At 37.1% G+C, this 21,856-nt stretch overlaps 1 protein-coding gene and 1 pseudogene across 2 annotated transcripts in view; one reads left to right on the forward strand and one right to left on the reverse strand.

The window, feature by feature from the left end:
• LOC119510668 overlaps positions 1-16,989 on the reverse strand; it is a 69,979-nt pseudogene extending 52,990 nt beyond the window's left edge.
• NT5C2 (5'-nucleotidase, cytosolic II) overlaps positions 1-21,856 on the forward strand; it is a 123,079-nt gene that overhangs the window by 63,042 nt on the left and 38,181 nt on the right. For both annotated transcript variants that reach the window (XM_037805076.1, XM_037805077.1), the window contains exon 2: positions 19,734-19,807. In XM_037805076.1, coding sequence (XP_037661004.1) covers positions 19,734-19,807 — 74 coding nt within the window. The remainder of the gene's footprint in view (positions 1-19,733; positions 19,808-21,856) is intronic.

The following is a 21,856-nucleotide window of genomic DNA, read 5'->3' on the forward strand; positions in this document are numbered from 1 at the left end:
TAAATGCTCAGCGAACTCCAAATAGAATAAATCCAAATAAACCCACTCCGAGACATATTCTGTTCACACTGTCAAACACGGAAGAGAAGGAGCAAGTTCTGAAAGCAGCAAGAGAAAAGCAATTCATCACATACAAAGGAAACAGCATAAGACTAAGTAGTGACTACTCAGCAGCCACCATGGAGGCAAGAAGGCAGTGGCACGATATATTTAAAATTCTGAGTGAGAAAAATTTCCAACCAAGAATACTTTATCCAGCAAAGCTCTCCTTCAAATTTGAGGGAGAGCTTAAATTTTTCACAGACAAACAAATGCTGAGAGAATTTGCTAACAAGAGACCTGCCCTACTGGAGATACTAAAGGGAGCCCTACAGACAGAGAAACAAAGAAAGGACAGACAGACTTGGAGAAAGGTTCGGTACTAAAGAGATTCGGTATGGGTACAATAGAGGATATTAATAGAGAGAGGGGAAAAAAATATATGACAAACATAAACCAAAGGCTAAGATGGCTGATTCAAGAAATGCCTTCACGGTTATAACGTTGAATGTAAATGGATTAAACTCCCCAATTAAAGGATATAGATTCGCAGAATGGATCAAAAAAAATGAACCATGAATATGTTGCAGACAAGAGACTCAGACACAGGGACACAAAGAAATTGAAAGTGAAAGGATGGAAAAAAATATTTCATGCAAGCTACAGCCAAAAGAAAGCAGGTGTAGCAATATTAATCTCAGATAAAATAGTCTTTAAATGCAGGGATGTTTTGAGAGACAAAGAAGGCCACTACATACTAATAAAAGGGGCAATTCAACAAGAAGAAATAACAATCGTAAATGTCTATGCACCCAATCAAGGTGCCACAAAATACATGAGAGAAACACTGGTAAAACTAAAGGAAGAAATTGATGTTTCCACAATAATTGTGGGAGACTTCAACACATTACTCTCTCGTATAGATAGATCAACCAGACAGAGGACCAATAAGGAAATTGAAAACCTAAACAATCTGATAAATGAATTAGATTTAACAGACATATACAGGACATTACATCCCAAATCACCAGGATACACAGACTTTTCTAGTGCTCACGGAACTTTCTCCAGAATAGATCATATGCTGGGACATAAAACAAGCCTCAGTAAATTTAGAAAGATTGAAATTATTCAAAGCACATTCTCTGACCACAATGGAATACAATTAGAAGTCCATATCCATTAGAGACTTAGAAAATTCACAAATACCTGGAGGTTAAACAACACACTCCTAAACAATCAGTGGGTTAAAGAAGAAATAGCAAGAGAAATTGCTAAATATATAGAGACGAATGAAAATGAGAACACAACATACCAAAACCTATGGGATGCAGCAAAAGCAGTGCTGAGGGGGAAATTTATAGCACTAAACGCATATATTAAAAAGGAAGAAAGAGCCAAAATCAAAGAACTAATGGATCAACTGAAGAAGCTAGAAAATGAACAGCAAACCAATCCTAAATCAAGTAGAAGAAAAGAAATAACAAAGATTAAAGTGGAAATAAATGACATAGAGAACAAAAAAACAATAGAGAGGATAAATATCACCAAAAGTTGGTTCTTTGAGAAGATCAACAAGATTGACAAGCCCCTAGCTAGGCTGACAAAATCAAAAAGAGAGAAGACCCATATAAACAAAATAATGAATGAAAAAGATGACATAACTGCAGATCCTGAAGAAATTAAAAAAATTATAAGAGGATACTATGAACAACTGTATGGCAACAAACTGGATAATGTAGAGGAAATGGACAATTTCCTGGAAACATATGAACAACCTAGACTGACCAGAGAAGAAATAGAAGACCTCAACCAACCCATCACAAGCAAAGAGATCCAATCAGTCATCAAAAATCTTCCCACAAAGAAATGCCCAGGGCCAGATGGCTTCACAGGGGAATTCTACCAAACTTTCCAGAAAGAACTGACACCAATCTTACTCAAACTCTTTCAAATATTGAAGAAAATGGAATACTACCTAACTCATTTTATGAAGCTAACATCACTCTAATACCAAAACCAGGCAAAGATGCTACAAAAACGGAAAACTACCGGCCAATCTCCCTAATGAATATAGATGCAAAAATCCTCAACAAAATACTTGCAAATCGAATCCAAAGACACATTAAAAAAATCATACACCATGACCAAGTGGGGTTCATTCCAGGCATGCAAGGATGGTTCAACATAAGAAAATCAATCAATATATTACAACACATTAAAAATTCAAAAGGGAAAAATCAAATGATCATCTCAATAGATGCTGAAAAAGCATTTGACAAAATCCAACATCCCTTTTTGATAAAAACACTTCAAAAGGTAGGAAGACAAGGATGCCTGCTGTCACCACTGTTATTCAACATTGTGCTGGAAGTGCTAGCCAGGGCAATCCGGCAAGACAAAGAAATAAAAGGCACCCAAATTGGAAAGGAAGAAGTAAAACTGTCATTGTTTGCAGATGATATGATCTTATATCTGGAAACGCCTGAGAAATCGACGATACAGCTACTAGAGCTAATAAACAAATTTAGCAAAGTAGCGGGATACAAGATTAATGCACATAAGTCAGTAATGTTTCTATATGCTAGAAATGAACAAACTGAAGAGACACTCAAGAAAAAGATACCATTTTCAATAGCAACTAAAAAAATCAAGTACCTAGGAATAAACTTAACTAAAGATGTAAAAGACCTATACAAAGAAAACTACGTAACTACTAAAAGAAATAGAAGTGGACCTTAAAAGATGGAAAAATATTCCATGTTCATGGATAGGAAGGCTAAATGTCATTAAGATGTCAATTCTACCCAAACTCATCTACAGATTCAATGCAATCCCAATCAAAATTCCAACAACCTACTTTGGAGACTTGGAAAAGCTAGTTATCAAATTTATTTGGAAAGGGAAGATGCCTCGAATTGCTAAAGACACTCTAAAAAGGAAAAACGAAGTGGGAGGACTTACACTCCCTGACTTCGAAGCTTATTATAAAGCCACAGTTGCCAAAACAGCATGGTACTGGCACAAAGATAGACATATAGATCAATGGAATCGAATTGAGAATTCAGAGATAGACCCTCAGATCTATGGCCGACTGTTCTTTGATAAGGCCCCCAAAGTCACTGAACTGAGTCATAATGGTCTATTCAACAAATGGAGCTGGGAGATTTGGATATCCATATCCAAAAGAATGAAAGAGGACCCCTACCTCACCCCCTACACAAAAATTAACTCAAAATGGACAAAAGATCTCAATATAAAAGAAGGTACCATAAAACTCCTAGAAGATAATGTAGGAAAACATCTTCAAGACCTTGTATTAGGCGGCCACTTCCTAGACTTTACACCCAAAACACAAGCAACAAAAGAAAAAATAGATAAATGGGAACTCCTCAAGCTTAGAAGTTTCTGCACCTTAAAGGAATTTCTCAGAAAGGTAAAGAGGCAGCCAACTCAATGGGAAAAAATTTTTGGAAACCATGTATCTGACAGAAGGCTGATATCTTGCATATATAAAGAAATCCTACAACTCAATGACAATAGTACAGACAGCCCAATTATAAAATGGGCAAAAGATATGAAAAGACAGTTCTCTGAAGAGGAAATACCAATGGCCAAGAAACACATGAAAAAATGTTCAGCTTCACTAGCTGTTAGAGAGATGCAAATTAAGACCACAATGAGATACCATCTAACAGAGATTAGAATGGCTGCCATTAAACAAACAGGAAACTACAAATGCTGGAGGGGATGTGGAGAAATTGGAACTCTCATTCATTGTTGGTGGGACTGTATAATGGTTCAGCCACTCTGGAAGTCAGTCTGGCAGTTCCTTAGAAAACTAGATATAGAGTTACCATTCGATCTAGCGATTGCACTTCTCAGTATATACCCGGAAGGTCGGAAAGCAGTGACACGAACAGATATCTGCACGCCAATGTTCATAGCAGCATTATTCACAATTGCCAAGAGATGGAAACAACCCAAATGTCCTTCAACAGATGAGTGGATAAATAAAATGTGGTATATACACACGATGGAATACTACACGGTAGTAAGAAGGAACGACCTCGTGAAACATATGACAACATGGATGAACCTTGAAGACATAATGCTGAGCGAAATAAGCTAGGCACAGAAAGAGAAATATTATATGCTACCACTAATGTGAACTTTGAAAAATGTAAAACGAATGGTTTATAATGTAGAATGTACGGGAACTAGCAGTAGAGAGTAATTAAGGAAGGGGGAACAGTAATCCAAGAAGGACAGATATGCTATTTAACGTTCTGGGGATGCCCAGGAATGACTATGGTCTGTTAATTTCTGATGGATATAGTAGGAACAAGTTCACAGAAATGTTGCTATATTATGTAATTTTCTTGGGGTAAAGTAGGAACAGGTTGGAAGTAAAGCAGTTATCTTAGGTTAGTTGTCTTTTTCTTACTCCCTTGTTATGGTCTCTTTGAAATGTTCTTTTATTGTATGTTTTCCTTTTTTGTTTTTTTTTTTTTTTGAATTTTTTTTTCCATTAAAAAAGGGAAAAAAGGTAAGAAGAAAAAAAGGGAAAAAATATGTAGTGCCCCCTTGAGGAGCCTGTGGAGAATGCAGGGGTATTGGCCTATCCTACCTCAGTGGTTGCTAACATCAACACAGATATTAGGGAACTGGTGGTTTCATGGGTTGAGCCCTCTACCGTAGGTTTTACCCTTGGGAAGATGGTTCCTGCAAAGGAGAGGCTCGGCCTCCGTATAATTGTGCCTAAGAGCCTCTTCCCGAATGCCCCTTTGTTGCTCAGATGTGGCTCTCTCTCTCTAGCTAAGCCAATTTGAGAGGTGAAATCACTGCCCTCCCCCTTACATGGGATCAGACACCCAGGGGAGTGAATCTCCCTGGCAACATGGAATATGACTCCCAGGGAGGAATGTAGACCCGGCATCGTTGGACGGAGAACATCTTCTTGACCAAAAGGGGGATGTGAAAGGAAATGAAATAAGCTTCAGTAGCAGAGAGATTCCAAAAGGAGCCGAGAGGTCACTCTGGTGGGCACTCTTAAGCACAATTTAGACAACCCTTTTTAGGTTCTAAAGAATTGGGGTAGCTGGTGGTGGATACCTGAAACTATCAAACTACAACCCAGAACCCATGAATTTCGAAGACAATTGTATAAAAATGTAGCTTATGAGGGGTGACAATGGGATTGGGAAAACCATAAGGACCACACTCCCCTTTGTCTAGTTTATGGATGGATGAGTAGAAAAATAGAGGAAGGAAACAAAGAAAGAAACAGACAAAGGTACCCAGTGTTCTTTTTTACTTCAATTGCTCTTTTTCACTTTAATTATTATTATTCTTATTTTTGTGTGTGTGCTAATGAAGGTGTCAGGGATTGATTTAGGTGATGAATGTACAACTACGTAATGGTACTGTGAACAATCGAATGTACGATTTGTTCTGTATGACTGCATGGTATGTGAATATATCTCAATAAAATGAAGATTAAAAAAAAAAGAGTGCTTTATATATTCTGGATATTAAACCCTTATTAGGTAAGGTTTCCAAATATTTCTTTCCCATTCTATAGGTTGTGTTTTCACTTTCTTGATAATGTTCTTTGATGCACAAAAGCTTTAATTTTGCTGAATTCTGTTTAGTCTGTTTTTTTCCTATGTTGCTTGTGCTTTTAGCTTAAAATCTAAAAACCCATTTCCTACTACCAGTTCCTGAAGATTCTTACCTGTGTTTTCTTATAAAAGTTTTAGAGTTTCAGCTGTTGTATTCAGTCTTTGATCCATTTTGTATTTATTTTTGTATATGATGAGAGATGGGGTCCACATTTATTCTTTTGCATGTGAATTTCCAGTTGTCCCAACACCATTTGTTGAAGAAACCATTTTTTCTCCCATTGAATGGACTTGCCTTTGTCAAAAATCAATTGGCCATGGCTTTGTGGATTTATCTCTGGAATCTTAGTTCAATTCCACTGGTCTATATGTCTGTCTTTATGCCAATACAACACTGTTAAAATGACTGGAGATTTGTAGTAACTTTTGAAAATCAGGAAGTGTGAGTATTACAACTTTGTTTTCAAGGTGGTTTTGGTTATTTGGGGCTCCTTGCAATTCCACATGAATTTGAAGGTCAGCTTTTCTATTTTTGCGAAAAAGGCTGCTGGATTTTGATAGCAATTGCATTGAATTTGTAGATCACTTTAGATGGGGTTGATATCTTAACAATATTGTCTTCCCATCCATGAACATGGGATGTTTTTCCATTTATTTAGGTCTTGTTTAATTTATTTCAGCAAAGTTTTATAGTTTTCAATGTACAAGCCTTTCACCTTCTTGGTTAAATTTATTCCTAGGCATTTTGTTCTTTAGATGCTGTTATAAATGCAGATGTTTCTTGATGTCCTTTTCAGATTGTTCATTACTCGTGTATAAAACTCCAACTGACTTCTGCCTGTACAGCTGGTGTCTTGCCACTTTGTTAAATTTGTCTGACAGTTCTGTTAGCTTTGTTGTGGATTGTTAGGGATTTTCTATGTATAGGATCATGTCATCTGTGAATAGGGATAATTTGACTTCTTCCTTTCCAATATGGATGCCTTTTTTTTTTTTTTTTTTTCCCTCCCTTTCTATTGCCTAATTGCTCTGGCTAGAGCTTCCAGTATACTTTTGAATAACAGCAGTGACTGCTGGCATCCTTGTCTTGTTCCTGATCTTATAGGGAAAGCTTTTGGTCTTTCACCACTGAGTATAATATTTGCTGTGTGTTTTCCCTAAATGCTATTTATCATGTTGAAGAAATTCTATTTCTGATTTTCTGAGTGTTTTTATCATAAAGGATGTTGGATTTTGTCAAATGATTTTCTGCTTCAATTGTGATGATGATGTGTTTTTTCCCCCTTTGTTCTATTAATGTAGTGTATTACTTTGATTTTCTTTTGTTGAACCATCTTTGCATTCCTGGAAGAAATCCTTCTTAGTCATGGTGTATAATTCTTTTAATATACTGTTGGATTTGGTTTACCAGTATTTTGTTGAGGATTTTCATCTATATTCATAAGGGATATTGGTCTGTAATTTTCTTTTCTTGTGTTGTCTTATCAGGGTGATGCTAGCCTCATAGAGGGAACTAGGAAATAATCTCTTCTATTTTTTTGGAAAAGTTTGATAAGGATTAGTGTTAAACTTTCTTTAAATGTTTGGTAGAATTTAGCAGAGAAGCCATTGGTTCTGGGATTTCCTTTGTTGGAAGGTTTTTGATTACTGACTCAATCTCTCTACTTATAGGTCTGTTGAGATTTTCTTCTTTCATCAGATTAGGTTATTTGTATGTTTCAAGGAATTTGTCCATATCATCTGGGTTATCTGATTTGTTGACATAGTACCCATGTATAATCCTTTTTATTTCTGTAAGGACCTTAGTAACATCCTCACTTTCATTCTTGATTTTAGTTATTTGTGTCCCCTTTCTTTTTCTGTGTCAGTCTTACTAAAGATTTGTTAATTTCATCAATTTTTAAAAACCAACTTTTGGTTTTGTTGATTCTATTGTTTTTCTGTTCTCTTTCATTTATCTCTGTTTTAATCTTTACTGTTTCCTTTCTTCTAACTTTGGGGTGAGCTTGCTCTTCTTGTTCTAGTTTCTTTAGGTATGAAGTTAGATTATTGATTTGTGATCTTTCTTCTTTTTTATAGAGGCATTTAGAGCTATAAATTTCCCCTGAGCACTTCCTTCAGTGTATCCCATAAGTTTTGGTGTATTGTGTTTTCTTTTTTCATTTGTTTCTAGATAATTTCCTATTTCTCCTGTGATTTCTTCTTTGATCCATTGGTTGTTTAATATTGTGTTGTTTAAATTTTCCAGTTTTCCTTCTGTTAATGATTTTAGCTTTAATTCCATAGTGGTCTGAGAAGATACTCTGCATGATTTCAACATTTTTAAGCTTATTAAGATTTAATTTGTGGACTAATATGTGGTCTTTCCTGGGAAATGTTCCATGTGCACTTGAGGTCGAATTGGTTATAAGTGTTTTCAAGTCCTCTGTTTCCTTACTGATCTTCTGTTTAGATATTCTATCACTTATCAAAAATGGTGTATTGAAATCTCCAACTCTTGTAGTTTCCTCCTTCATTTCTGTCAATCTTTGCTTCATATATTTTGGGGCTCTGATGTGAGGAGCATATATGTTATAATCATCATATCTTCTTTCTGGATTGAACCTTTTATCCATATCTAATATCCTTCTTTGTTGTAATCTTTTTTGACTGTAAGTCTGTTTTGTCTGATAACAATATAGCCTCTTCAGCCCTTTTTATTACTGTTTGCATGGATTTTTTTAAACTCTTTTACTTTCAACCTCTTTGTGTCTAAAGTGAATCTCTTGTAGACAGCATAGAGATGTTTCATGCTTTTTCACCCAATTTGCCAGTGTCTGCCTTCTAATAAGGGAGTTTAAATCATTGATTTATTTGCAGTGATAACTGAGAAGGAAGAATTTACTTCTACCATTTAGCTATTTGTTTTCTGTATGTCTTGTATGTTTTTTCCCCTCAATTAACTCCACTACTTTTTTTTAATTTAGTTGCTTTTTTGTATTATGCCATAATACTTATATTTTTTATAAGTATTTATTTATAAGAAAGGAGGCTGAAATGAAATAATGGTTTGCAGTTTTTAAAAGATAGTAAAATACTTTCTTTAAATGAAATTCTATTTGGAAAACCAAATATACAAAAAAGAAAAAGCCAAGCTATTCTGGCTCTTGATACCAACCACATAATAATCTAAAGAGTTTCAGTGTTCCTAGTACTCAGATCTCCAAATCTCAACGTCTTAGTATCAAATTTCACACTGTAATTATAGTTTCTATTACGCCAACACTTCCCACCTTAAATACTTTTAAAATGGTATGTAATGTATTTTGAGATGGCATTCCAATTTACAAATAATTCTGATGTAAGTTATTTGTTGATGAAATAATTTTCTGCTTGTATGAAGAAGATTTTAGTTTGTAAATATGACATATTCTTGCTTTATAACACCAAAATAGCCTTTAGAAAATAGCATTAGGAAAGCACAGTATTATTTTTTCCTTCTCTTACTTTTTTTTGACTTATCCAATAAATATATGTTAAGGCTTCTAGTAATCATTTGCAACTTTCGAAACCAGACGAATCATACTACTACTATAAATATTTTACAATAACAAAAATTCAAGTTATTTCACCCCTCCCCCCCATATGAGTTTTTCAGGTATAAATGCTAGTAATACTATTTTGGCCCATTAGATCACTGTTCATGTTAGGCTGGTGATATAAGGCTGATGCACATTTTTCTAGAAATAGAAGAAAACTAAATGAGTTGTCCTATCTGTTTTGAAAATAAACTTAAAATGATTAGGTGATGAGTTTACAATTGTACTGGGAAAATAGTTTGTGGTAAAATGATATTCTTTTCCCAGCCAATCAAGATAATCAAGAGTTGGTTATAGCCAATGATGTGCAGGAGTCACCTCATTATCTTCCCAACTCTGTGTTCAGTAATGTCATATTGGTAGCTTGAAATTTACCATGGTGGAAGTATTTATACCACAGAAACTGGCAAATCAGAGGTTCTCCCTGTATCATGAAGAGTTGGTTAGACCTTTCCCAGCACATCATTTTGCCATTATTTCTCTAAAATATATTTCACTTCTTGATTGTTCATAATAATCTTACTCAAAGATTTAAAAGATTGATAGTTTCTGTATAAATTTTGCTTTCTGGAAAAATATTTAAATCTTTTTCATTAATCTATATTAATGGAAATGTGAGACTTTCATATATCCCACAAAACGGATAAATCTGTAAGGCCTTATCCACAAAGAGGTATCTTGTGTTTTTTATCAGGGAGTTGTACGCTATTCAGAATAAATTGCTCAAAATTTGGATTTTATATCTTAAAAAATGGTATCCTACTTTAAACTCAAACCATGCTTATGAAGCAAAATATCTAGACTTCTAATAGAACTAACAGATTTTAATTCCCAGTCAAAAATGTCTATGTGATTTAATAAAAAGTTAGCTGAAAATATTCTGTGAAGTATGAAATAAACAATTAGACAAATTCATATATTTGACACATTAAATTAGGCTAAGAAAAAGATATGCAGTGGCATAAAAAGAATCACACTACTTCAACATGCATAGTGGTCAAAAATAATAATTGTGGAATGGATTCCAGGATTTAATGCAAAAAAAAACCCATGTACAGATAAATTTCAGGCTTCTAACTTCACTGAATCCAGTACTGAATGTGCATCTTTATATTCCTCAGTTTCTTCCAAGCCTTTTTCACTTTCTAATAACTGCAGAAGATCGGTGTATGCAGCTTCCAACCTGTGCTGGCAATCTAGGATCTCTGCCTGCCCTTTTTTTTTTTTTTTTTTTTTTAATTCAGTTTTATTGAAATATATTCACATACCATACAATCATCCATGGTGTACAATCAACTGTTCACAGTATGATCATATAGTTATACATTCATCATTACCATCTATTTCTGAACATTTTCCTTACATCAGAAAGAATATAAGAATAAAAAAACAAAAGTAGAAAAGAATACCCAAACCATCCCCCCCATCCTACCCTATTTTTCATTTAGTTTTTTTCCACATTTTTCTACTCATCCATCCATACACTAGATAAAGGGAGTGTGATCCACAAGGTTTTCACAATCACACTGTCACCTCTTGTAATCTACATTGTTATACAGTCGTCTTCAGGAGTCCAGACTACTGGGTTGGAGTTTGATAGTTTCAGGTATTTGCTTCTAGCTATTCCAATACATTAAAACCTAAGAGGTGTTATCTATATAGTGCATAAGAATGTCTATCAGAGTGACCTCTCGACTCCATTTGAAATCTCTCAGCCACTGAAGCTATTTCGTCTCATTTTGCATCCCCCTTTTGGTCAAGAAGGTATTCTCAATCCCATGATGCCCGGTCCAGATTCATCCCTGGGAGTCATATCCTGCATTGCCAGGGAGATTTACACCCCTGGGAGTCGGGTCCCACGTAGCAGGGAGTCTGCCTGCTTTTTAATGGCATAATATTCACCATCTTAAGCTTTCATTTTTTCAACCTTTTCTTCTTGTTGTTTAGCTTCTTTATCATACATCACTTTTTCTTTGATCAATTGCTTCACCATGCCAGTTTTGATCTTGATCTGCCTGATGTGAGGATCCACCATAGTCTCTTGGGTGCTGTGGGAAGGAGGGGTGGAGAACCAGGGTAACCGTGTCATTTTCTTAGTGGCTACCTTTGTAACCACTTAGAATTAACATCTTAAGCTAATAACAACCTCGTTCGACTAGTACCAACCAGGTTTCAGTAGCTTATGAACTTTACTCCTTTGTGTCTTCAGACCCCCCTTCTCGGATTACATCTTTTTGCAGAGATTTTAAATGTTATCTGACACATTTGTCTGTTAAGTAAAAAGGAAGAAAAGGCAGTTACAAGCTGTTCCGGTTTGCTAATGCTGCTGTTTTGCAAAACACCAGAAATGAATTGGCTTTTATGAAGGGGGTATATTTGGTTACAAAGTTACAGTCTTAGGGTCATAAAGTGTCCAAGGTAAGGCATCAATAGGGTAACTTCACTGGAGAAAGGCCATTGGCATCCAGAAAGCCTCTGTTAGCTGGGAAGGCACGTGGCTGGCGTCTGCTTGCTCCCAGGTTGCGTTTCAAAATGGCATTCTCCAAAATGTCATCTTTCGGCATTCTCCAAAATGTCATCTTTCAGTGGCTGTCTTCAAAATGTCTTTCAGCTGCAGCTCCTCTCCAAAATGTCACTCTCAGTTGCTCTTGGGTCCTTCTGTTTGTGAGCTTCTTTATAGGGCTCCAGTGATTCAATTCAGACCCAACCTGAATGGGTGGGGTAACTTCTCCATGGAAATTATCCAATCAAATGTCTCACCCACAGTTGATTGAATCACATCTCCATGGAAACACTCAATCAAAGGGTTCCAACCCAGTCAACACTAATATATCTGCCCCCACAAGATTGCATCAAAGATGATGATGTTTTGGTGGACATAATACATTCAAACCAGCACACAAGCCAGCGTATAATAATGTAGGATTTTAAATTTACCTATATAGATAACTTTACCACTGCTCTTTATTTCTTCATATGGCTTCAAGTTACAGTCTAGTGTCCTTTTATTTCATAAATTATTTATTTATGTCCCTTTAGCAGTTCTTGTAGGGCAGGTCTTCTGGTAATGGACTCTTTCGCTTTTTGTTTATGTGTAAATATCTTAATTTTGCCCTCATTTTTGAAAGGTAATTTTGCCAGATGTAGAATTCTTTGTTGACAGTTTTTGTTTGTTTGATTTTTTTTCTTTAATGACTTTAAATCTGCCACCCCATGACTTCTGGTCTCCATGGTTTCTGATAAGAAATTTGCTGTTAATTTTGTCATGGACCCCTTGTGTTTGACAAGTTTCTTCTGTCTTGAAGCTTTCAAAATCTTCTCTTTGGATTTGAGAATTTCACTGTTATGTCTTGGGTATAGATTTCTTAGAGTCTATTCTGCTTGGAGTTCGTTGGGCTCCTGGATGCATATATTCATGTCTTTTAACAGATTGGGGAAGTTTTTGACTGTTATTTCTTCAAATACATTTTCTGCCCCTTTCTCCTTTTTGTCCTTCTGGGATTCCAATGATGAGTGTGTTGGTAGTACACTTGATGGTCTTCCACAGGTCCCTCTGGCTCTGTTCATTTTCCTCATCATTTTTTCTTTCTGATCCTTTGTTCTGCCTGTTCAAATCTGCTGTTGAATCCATCTCATGAGTTTTTCATTTCAATTACTGTACTTTGCAGCTCCAAAATTTCTGTTTGGTTCCCCTTTATAATTTCTTTGTCTTTATTTTGTTCAGACAATGTTTTCCTTATTACCTTTACTTCCTTTTATATATATTCCTTTAGCTCACTGAATATATTTGACAGTTGATTTCATGTCATTGACCAACAGTTCCAGCATATGAGCTTCCTCAGGGATGGTTTCTGGCAAATTCTTTTTCCTCTGTATGGGCTATTCTTCCTGTCTTTGTGTGTTTTATAAATTTTTGTTGAGAACTGGACATTTTGAGTATTAGATTGTTGTAACTCGTAAAATCTCATTTTTCCATTCCTCTGGGTTGCTAGTTTTTGTTGTTGTTGTTGAGGGCTTGAGCTGTCACTTTGTGACTTTTCCAAAATATGCCTCTTCAGTGCCACTTTTGCCTGTGGGATGGGGATGTGGGGGGAGGGTTGAAATAATGGCCACCCTCAGATCCAGTTCCCCAGCAGTCTGAAGTAACTGATCAAAAGCGGCGATCAGTGGCCACACGTGGCTCCTGAATTTTGGAGCACTAGGTCCTTATAGCCCACCCTAGAACGAGCAAGCTGGACCATGAGCCCAGGCTGCAATCTCCAATGCTGCCTGTCTTGCGGCTGGAGGTAGGAGATGGTAGTCATTGTGTAGAGGATGAAATTGATATACCACAATTTACCAACCTCTTTTCTGATGCTTTCCTGCATGCTGTGTGTTTCAAAATAGCTGATTCAGAAAGTTTATGCCAGTTTGGTAACTGTTTTGCTGAAGAGACTGATTCCTGGGGCTTACTACTGCTCCATCTTCCCAAAATCCTTCTCCAGCATATGCTTTTTCTTTTCTTTTGTTTGTTTTTAAATTCAGTTTTATTGAGATATATTCACATACCATACAATCAACCACAGTGTGTAATCACTTGTTCATAGTACCATTATATAGTTGTGCATTTATCACCACAATCAATTTTTGAACATTTTCATTACTCCAAAAAAATAATAATAATAAAATAAAAAAAAAAGTAAAGAACACCTAAAACATCCCATCCCCTCTATTTTTCATTTAGTTTTTGTCCCCATTTTTCTACTTATCTGTCCATACACTGGCTAAAGGGAGTGTGAGCCACAGGTTTTCACAATCACACAGTCACACAATGTAAGAAACATAGTTATTCAGTTGTCTTCAAGAATCAAGGCTACTTGGTTGCAGTTTGACAGTTTCAGGTATTTCCTTCTAGCTATTCCAACACACTAAAATCTAAAAAAGGGTATTTATCTAGCACAATACTCTTCAGAATGACCTCTTGACTCCATTTGAAATCTCTCAACCCCGGAAACTTTTTTTTTTTTTTTTTTTTTTCATTTTGCTTCTCCCTTTTGGTCAAGAAGACTTTCTTAGTCCTACTATGCTGGGTCCAGGCTAATCCCTGAGAGTCAGGTCCTGCTTTGCCTGGGAGATTTACATCCCAGAGAGTCATGTCCCGCATAGAGGGGAGGGCAGTGAGTTTACCTGCTGAGTGGGCTTAGAGAGACAGAGAGAGGCCACATCTAAGCAACAAACAGGTTCTCTGAGGGAGACTCGTAGGCACAATTATAAGTATGCTTAGCCTCTCCTTTGCAGTAACAAGCTTCTTAAGGGCAAGCCCAAAGATCGAGGGCTCAGCCTACTAAATTGGTACTTCTGAATGCTTTTGAGAATATCAGTAATTCCCCAGGTGGGGAAGTTTAATATTTCCGCATTTTTCCCCAGTTCCTTGGGGGGGGGGGGGTCCTGCAAATACATTTTTATTCTCTGCCCAAATTATTTTTGGGATGTGTCAGGATTTCACACTAACCTGTACAAACCCACCAGATCTTACTTCCTATTCAAAGTTCCATGTAATTATGGAGTTTGAATAAACTGTACAAGTTAAGTTATTTAGTGTGCTACAGAAAATATAGATCCTGCACCAAATAAACATCTCTTCCCTTGGTCTCCCACAGAAGTTTAAGTTTTAAATCACAGTCAATATTGTCCTTTACCTTTTGGCCTGATCTGCCTTAGTCCTAACCATATCTAATTCATTCGTATCTCTAATTGAAGTGTGATGTTTTTTCAGCTTTTTCAGCCATGGTTATATGAGGTAAAACTGACATTCATAGCTGCCGAACTCTAGCTCTGAGTCTCAGGTGTCACAGAGGTACCTGAAGTTCCAGAGATTGTCCAGGTTATACACAAAGAGCTCAGCTCAGCATCTCAGAATTTAGAGATAACCATAACAACTCAGGAATAGATGTGACTGCTGTAAAAGCTTACAGTCTAGGGACCTTTACAGTAAGCTTTCCCCTGATAACCTTTGCTGTAAGATTGAGTTCTCAGAGTTTACACATTATAGTTAGTCCATATTAGTGAGGCATTATAACGTTTGTCTTTTCGTTTCTGGCATATTTCACTCAAAATGCTGTCCTCAAGATCCATTCACTTGGTTGGATGTCTCATAACTTAATTCCTTCTTGCAGTCACCCAATATTCTATTGTATGCATACACCACAGTTCACCCTTCTGTTCATCAGTCATTGTACCCTAAGGCCACCTCCGTCCAAATGGTGAATACTGCTGCTGTAAACACCAGTGTGCAAATGTACATTCATGTCCCTGCTCTCAATTCTTCCAAATATATACCAATAATGAGGTTGTAGGACCTTATGGCACCCACATGCTTAGCTTCTTTTATTTTTTATGTAATTTTATTGAAATACGCTCACACATCACACAATCATCTGAAGTGCACAGTTGCTCACGGTTTCATCACACAGTTGTGCAGTCAACACAACAATCAACTTCTGAACATTTTCATCACTCCAAAAAATTAAAATGAAAATAAAAATAAAAGTAAAAGAGAACCCTCAAAGCATCCCATACCCCACCTCCCTGCTCATTTACTTTTTTATAATTGAAATATAGTCACATAGCATATAATCATCCAAAGTGTGAAGCAGCTGTCCACAGTATCATCATATAGCTGTGTACTCAACACCACAATTTCCAAACATTCTCTTTACTCCAAAAAGTAAAAATAAGAATAAGAGTAAAAGCAGAAAGAACACTCCAAACGTCCCACATCCTCCTCCTCCATATCATTCATCCACTCCCTGTCCCCACTGTTTCCACTCACCCGTCCACACACTGGGTGAAGGGAGTGTGAGTCACAAGGTCTCCACAATCACACGGTCACAGCATAAAAGCCATACACCTGCACGGAAGAATCAAGGACACTGAACTGCAATTCAGCAATCCCAGACATTTCCCTCCAACCATTCTAACAAACTAAAAACCAAAAAGTGTTATCTATATAATGCACAAGAGCCACCTCTAGAATGACCTCTTGACTCCACCCGAAATCTCCCAGCCATCGAAACTTTATTTTGCTTCAACCCTCCTCCCCCTTTTGGTCCGAAAGGCCTCCTCAGTCACACAGTGCAGGGTGCAGGCTCATTCCCAGGAGCCACGCCCCACACTGCCAGGGAGATTCACACCCCTTGGAGTCATGCCCCACACAGGAGGGAAGGTGGCAGTCCACCTGCCTGGCCAACCTAGAGAGAGAGGCCACATCTGAGCAACAAAAGAAGCCCTCTGAGAATGACTCCTAGGCACAACCATGAACTTGATTAGCCTCTCCTCTGCAGTATCAAGCTTTGTAAGGGCAAGCCCCAAGATGGAGGGCCCAGCCCACCAAGCTGGTGGTCCCCAGTGCTTGTGAGAATGTCAGGAATTCCCCAGCTGGCGAAGTTCAATACCTTCACGCTTTTCCACAGTCCCCCAAGGCAGCCTCGCAAATACTTTTTATTTTGTCCCCAAATTACTCTGGGTTTTATCAGGGCTCCACACCAACCTGCACAAACAACACGGTCTCACTCCCCAGTCAAGGCCCCATGCATCTGAGCAAACCGACACACAAGTCAAAGTATATAGCGTGCTACAGAAAATATAGACCTCGCACCATACAACCGTCTTCTTCTTTGGTCCCACACAGAATCCAAAGCTTCAGAACACAGTTAGTATCATCCTGTACCCTCAGTCAGATCCACTCCCGTCTCAACCAAGTCCGCCATGTCTGTATCTCCAGTTGAAGTCTGGTCCCCTTCCCAGCCTCCCCAGTAGTTGGTCCACAGGGCAATGCCGACACCCACAGCCTCCAAACCCTAGCCTCAAGTCCCAGGCAACACACAGATACCCAAAGCCTGTGGGACTGACCACGTCACACATAAACAGCTCAGAATCTGAAAGTTTAGAAATAATTGATACAACTCATAAATAAATGTGACTGCTGTTAAGAGCTTACAATCTAGGAACCTTTATATAAGCCTTCCCCTTATAGCCCATGCTCCCAGATTCAATTGTGCTATCCATTTCCAGATCCACACAATCAGTCCTCCAGAACACTCCACACTCCTTCAACATCAAATGTCCAATCTCCACCCTCCCTCCATCTCCTGACATCTTCACCTCTATACTCCTCTCCAAACCTCCCTCCCCCATCCCTCCCCATCCATCCGCAGCACTCCCTTTAGTACCTCCTGCAGAGAAGTTTCCCCGCCCATGAACCCCCTCCAGTGCCCGTCCCTCTGTGAACATTTCAAACTCTGTCATTTTCAAAGGACTGCCCCGCCAGATATAGGATTCTTGGCCGGCAGTTCTCCTCTGTCAGTATCTTGAGTATGTCATACCATTGCCCTTCTGCCTCCACGGCCTCCACTGAGAGATCTGCACAATACTTAGCTTCTTATGGAACCACCACACTGTCCTCCAGATAGGCTGCACCATTCTACTTCCCCACCATCAGTGAATAGGTTTATTCCTCTCTCCACGTTTTCTCCAGCACTTGTAACCCTCTGTTTATTCCCCCCCTGCAATTTTATAGATATATTCACATATCATATAATCATTCATGGTGTACAATCAATTCACAGTATCATCATATAGTTATGCATTCATCACCGCAGTCAGCACTTGAACATATCATTACTCCCAAAAATTTTTTTAAGAAAAAATAAAAATAGAATAATAAGGTCAGACAACACCACCACTACCAAGAATCCCATACCCCTCCCTTACATTCCCCTCTTATATTTAGCTTTGGTATAGTGCCTTTGTTACATTTAATGGAAGCATATTACAGTGTTACTGTTAACATTAGACTCTAGTTTGCATTGATTATATTTTTTCCCCAATACCATCCCTTTTTCAATACCTTGCAAGGTTAACAGTCATTTGTTCTCCCACATGTAAAAACATTTTTATATTTGTACATTTAATCACCATCATTGGCCACTCTAGGTTTCACTAGTTATACAGTCCCAGTCTTTATCGTCTATCTTTTCTTCTGCCCCTAGCCTTCCTCTTTCAGCTTTACTCACAGACATCTTTGTTCGTTGTACTTACAATATCATGCTATCATCACACAGTATTGTGCTATCCATTTCTGGATCTATGCAGTCAATCCTTTTGAACATTTTATACTCCTTCAGCATCAAATGCCCGATCTCTACCCTCTTTCAATCTCTTGATAACCTGTTGTGCATGTCTGAATTTATTATGTCTCCCAAAACACCATGTTCTTTCATGCAACCTTGTGGGAGTGGATGTATTAGTGTTGATTAGGTTGGAATCCTTTGATTGAGGGTTTCCATGGAGATGTGACTCAGTCAACTGTGAGTGAAATGTTTGGTTGGATTATTTCCATGGAGATATGGGCCCCATCCATTTAGGGTGGGTCTTGATTTAATCTCTGGAGTCCTGTAAAAGAGCTCACAAACAGAAGGACCTCAGAGCAGCTGTGAGTGGCATTTTGGAGAGAAGCTAAGAGAGACATTTTGGAGATGGCCATTGAAAGCAGACTTATGCTAGCCCAGAGTTTGCTCTGGAGAAGCTAAAAAGGACAAAATGCCCCAAGAGCAACATTTTGAAGAACACACAGGAACTGTGAGAGGGCTGCTGGAATACAACCCAGGATCAGCAAATGCCAGCCATGTGCCTTCCCAGCTAACAGAGGTTTTCCTAACATTGGCCTTCCTTTGGTGAAGGTATACTTGTGTTGATGACTTAATATGGACGTTTTCATAGCCTTCAGACTGTAAATTTGTAACCCCAGAAAAACCCACTTTGTAAAAGCAATCCATTTCTGGTATTTTGCATAAGAGTAGCATTACCAAACCAGAACACCTGTATTCTCTGCTTTAACTCTCAAAGTTTGCTCATTAATGTCAGTTCATATTAGTGAGACCATACAGTATTTGTCCTTTTGTTTCTGGCTGATTTCACTCAACATAATGTCCTCAAGGTTCATCCATGTTGTTATACGTTCTGTGACTTTGTTCTGTCTTATAGCTGCATAATAGTCCAGTGTATATATATATATATATACCACAGTTTGTTTATCCCCTCATCCATTGAGGGACATTTGGACTGTTTCCGTCTCTTGGCAATAGTGAGTATCTAGCATATGCTTTTAATAAATCTTTGTTTATTAAATGAATTATAAATGAATGCATGAATGAATTATGAAATCCCAAAGTAAACTTATTTTATGGTGTCAGACTTTGAAAAGAAGCACCTATTCCATGAAATCTTGGGTATATGGTGTTGTTAATGCCAGGATACAATACGTAAGTTCACATATTTTCATATAATGTCTGATTTCACTTGTGGTATAAGAAGGACTTGAATAATTTTTATTATAGATCTTTATGTTGGTACTTTAACTGAGAAGATCTAGAAAAATAGTCAACTTCTTTATACATTAGAGTTTGTTTTGTTTAGTGTTAATTGATACATCATTTTTTATTCCTTTTTATAGGGTGTTTGTGAATCGAAGTTTAGCCATGGAAAAGATAAAGTGTTTTGGTTTTGATATGGATTACACACTTGCTGGTGAGTAGCATTTTCTAATTGCTTAAGAGCTGCGGCTTTGGATAGAACAACAGGCAATTCAATAAACACATCTTGATTTAATCATATAAGAAGTCTAGCTCTTTGCGGAACAGAATAGCAAGATGATTGAGCAGCTGAAAAAAATATTATCTAAAGCAGATTTAGAAGTTAATAGGGTTAAAAAGTGGCACACTTTTTCCCCATAGTTATTAAGGCACGCTCATTATATTAAAATAGTTAAATCCAATAAATATTTATTGAGAACCTATAATGTGCCTTATGTTTTGTTACTGAGCATGGAGATATTTCTGCAGAAAAATGAAAAAATGAACTGTCTTGTTTATTGAAAATGTCACTGAATCTTTGTGTATAAACTGTAGACACTTTAAAAATTTCTTCTTTTTATTTGCTTTTTTGGGGTTTTTTTTCCCCTTTGGTAATCTTACATCTAGACACTAATATACTTTGCTTATATTTTAGTACAGGCATACCTCAGAGATATTGTGGGTTTGGTTCCAGACTACTGCAATAAAGTGAATACCACAATAAAATGAGTCACATGAATTTTTTGTTTTTCCAGTACATTAGTCTAAGTGTACAGTAGCATTATGTCTGAAAAAGCAATGTACATACCTTAATTAAAATGTGTCATAGAGATACAAAGTGAGCACATGCTGTTGGAAAATTGGCACTGATAGACTTGTTTGATGCAGAGTTGCAATAAACCCTCAGTTTGTAAAAAATGTAGTATCTGCAAAGCACAATGAAGTAAAGCACAATAAAATGAGGTATGCCTATATAATATTAATTACTAGCATTTACTTAGGCCTTATAATATTCCAGGCCCTGTTCTAAGTATTTTATATAGATTATCTCAGTTACATTAATTATCTCATTTTATATTTACAACACTGTGGAACAGATATATTACTTTTAAGCGCTTTGTCCAAGGATATAACAACCAAGATTCAAACTAGGCATACACACATATATAGGTATATAATAAGTTTAAATTAACATTTTGAATGACAATTTGTAATAAAGTATAATTGCAAATCAGTGAGGCTCCTTCCCCCCATTTTTTTTAAACAAATGACCCAGGACTTAAGCACTCAAAAGGGCAAAGCCCTTTTAAGTTATCTCTTTGAGAGGTTATATACATTATTCCAACAACTCTATGTTGGGTCATAACATTGTTACTCTTTTTGTGGTAGTGGTGTAGCCTTATTGTCTTGCTATTCATACCTGGTTTCCAGATTGGTATTCACTAAATGCAGCTGTGAATAACTTTTGGTTATTTAAAAAATAAACAAGCCACACCCTTGAAGTACTAAGACTTTTCACCAGAAAAATGTGCCATGAGATACAGAGACAAGATTAAAGAAGTGTTTTTGAAAGCTTTGGGTATTTTGGATAAATATCACTGGAATGAGGGTAATAGCATCACAGGGTAAGTTCTTGGGAAGGCACTACATTCTTTCCAAAGACTTCTCTTGAGACATTGTCTTCTCTACTCTCTTGATACCTGGGTGTAGCATAAAGCCTGGCATATATAGTAGGTGCCCAGTAGATACTTAATGAATGAGCAATTTGGGTGCAGAAATTTTAGTATATTAGTTTAAGATTCAATGATACTTTAATTCCCCCAGTATAAAATAGACACTAAATATTCAAGGGAAATGCTTCCAAGTGTGAATTATAAAAAATGTAATAAACTTTATTTAATAAGTTGCATAGAATACATACGCATTTTAAATATGCAGATTGAGTTTGATGAAATGTTTACACCTGTGTGACCACCACCGTAATCAGGATATAGAATATTTCCATCTCTCCAAAAATTTTCCTCAGACCCCTTTGAAATCAGTTCTCTCCTCATTCTACCCTCTGCCCCAGGACTTTCTGTCACTATAGATTAATTTTCCCTTTTCAGATTTCATATAAATGGGGTTATACAGTATGTACCCTTTTGTGTCTGACTTTTGCTTGGCATAATGTTTTTTATGATTAATTCCGGTTGTGTCTGTCACAGTTCATTCTTTTTTTACC

Source organism: Choloepus didactylus, chromosome 15, assembly GCF_015220235.1.
Source record: "Choloepus didactylus isolate mChoDid1 chromosome 15, mChoDid1.pri, whole genome shotgun sequence".
Lineage (NCBI taxonomy): Eukaryota > Metazoa > Chordata > Mammalia > Pilosa > Megalonychidae > Choloepus > Choloepus didactylus.